At 45.8% G+C, this 1296-nt stretch overlaps 1 protein-coding gene across 1 annotated transcript; it reads left to right on the forward strand.

Annotated features, from left to right (window-relative positions):
- Positions 1-140: 140 nt before the first annotated feature.
- On the forward strand, positions 141-511 carry LOC129682569 (elongin-B-like). Its single transcript, XM_055615005.1, has one exon. The coding sequence runs from the start codon at positions 141-143 to the stop codon at positions 495-497; it is 357 nt and encodes a 118-aa protein (XP_055470980.1). The 3' UTR covers positions 498-511.
- Positions 512-1296: the final 785 nt, after the last annotated feature.

The following is a 1296-nucleotide window of genomic DNA, read 5'->3' on the forward strand; positions in this document are numbered from 1 at the left end:
ACACACACACACACACACACACACACACACACACACACACACACACATCCTCATGCTAGACATACACATAAGAAAAGCATAGGAGAAGGGGCGGAGCGCGGTCGCACCGGCACATCGAGCCAGAAACAGCTGCCGCCGGGATGGATGTGTTTCTCAGGATCCAGCGTCACAAGACCACCATCTTCACGGACACCAAGGAATCGAGCACCGTGTTCCAGCTGAAGCGCATCGTCGAGGGCATCTTCAAGCGGCTGCCGGACGAGCAGCAGCTGTACAAGGATGACCAGCTCCTTGATGACGGAAAAACTCTGGGTGAGTGTGGCTTCACTAGCCAGACAGCACGAGCACAGGCCCCAGCCACAGTGGGCCTGGCCTTCCGAACAGAGGATGCCTTTGAAGCCCTGAGCATTGAGCCCTTCTCCAGCCCTCCAGAGCTTCCAGATGTTATGAAGCCACAGGATTCTGGAGGAAGTGCCAATGAACAAGCTGTGCAGTGAGGGCCCCAGGCCCCAGGCCCCACCCACTAGAGACCCATTTCCCCAATTAAAAAAAAAAAAAAAAAAGAATAAGAAAGAAAACAAAGGTGGAGAAATAACCATTTGTATGTTCTATATAGGCAGCAGGCAGCCAGTTTCTAAGCCACCATGTTCTCCAAGTAGGTTTTATATGACTGAAATTGTCCACATGTGCTTTATAATCTCAGCTCTTCTTCAGGTTTTGGGAGTAAACCAAATCCATTGCCATGAAGTCATACTCTGGCCTTTCTGTGTTCTCAGTATCACAAAAAGTTGAAAGCTTGAAAACAATTTTTAGTATACTTTCTTGCAAATGATGCTTAAGTGGTCCTCTTGGAGGAACTTTCTAGAAATTGCACATGAAGAAAGGACTAGTTTATTATGGCTGCATCTCTGGTGGGACAGGAGCTGGGAATTTTGGTGCTGGAATCACTGTTGGCTTCAATAGTAGTTAGGGATCATTCCAGTCTGGCAGCTTTGAGGATGTTAAGAGAAACTTCATTGGTGGTAATTAGCTCAGAAGCAAAGGGCCTAACTACAATGATAGTAAGCAACTTTCTAACCCACAGGCCAAGACCCTTCTTTATAAAAACGTTTTTGTTTGTTTCAGTGTATGAGTCTGTGTGGCTGTTTGTCTGTATGTTACCATATGTGTTGAAGTGACTATGAAAACTAGAAAATAGTGTGTGATCCATGGAAATTATTTACTAGTAATTGTGAGGCATGTATAGTAGATGCTGGAAAACAGATCTGAGGCCTCTACAAAAGCAGCAATGCTGTT

This window comes from Psammomys obesus, unplaced genomic scaffold (assembly GCF_907164565.1).
Source record: "Psammomys obesus unplaced genomic scaffold, mPsaObe1.curated_primary_1811, whole genome shotgun sequence".
Lineage (NCBI taxonomy): Eukaryota > Metazoa > Chordata > Mammalia > Rodentia > Muridae > Psammomys > Psammomys obesus.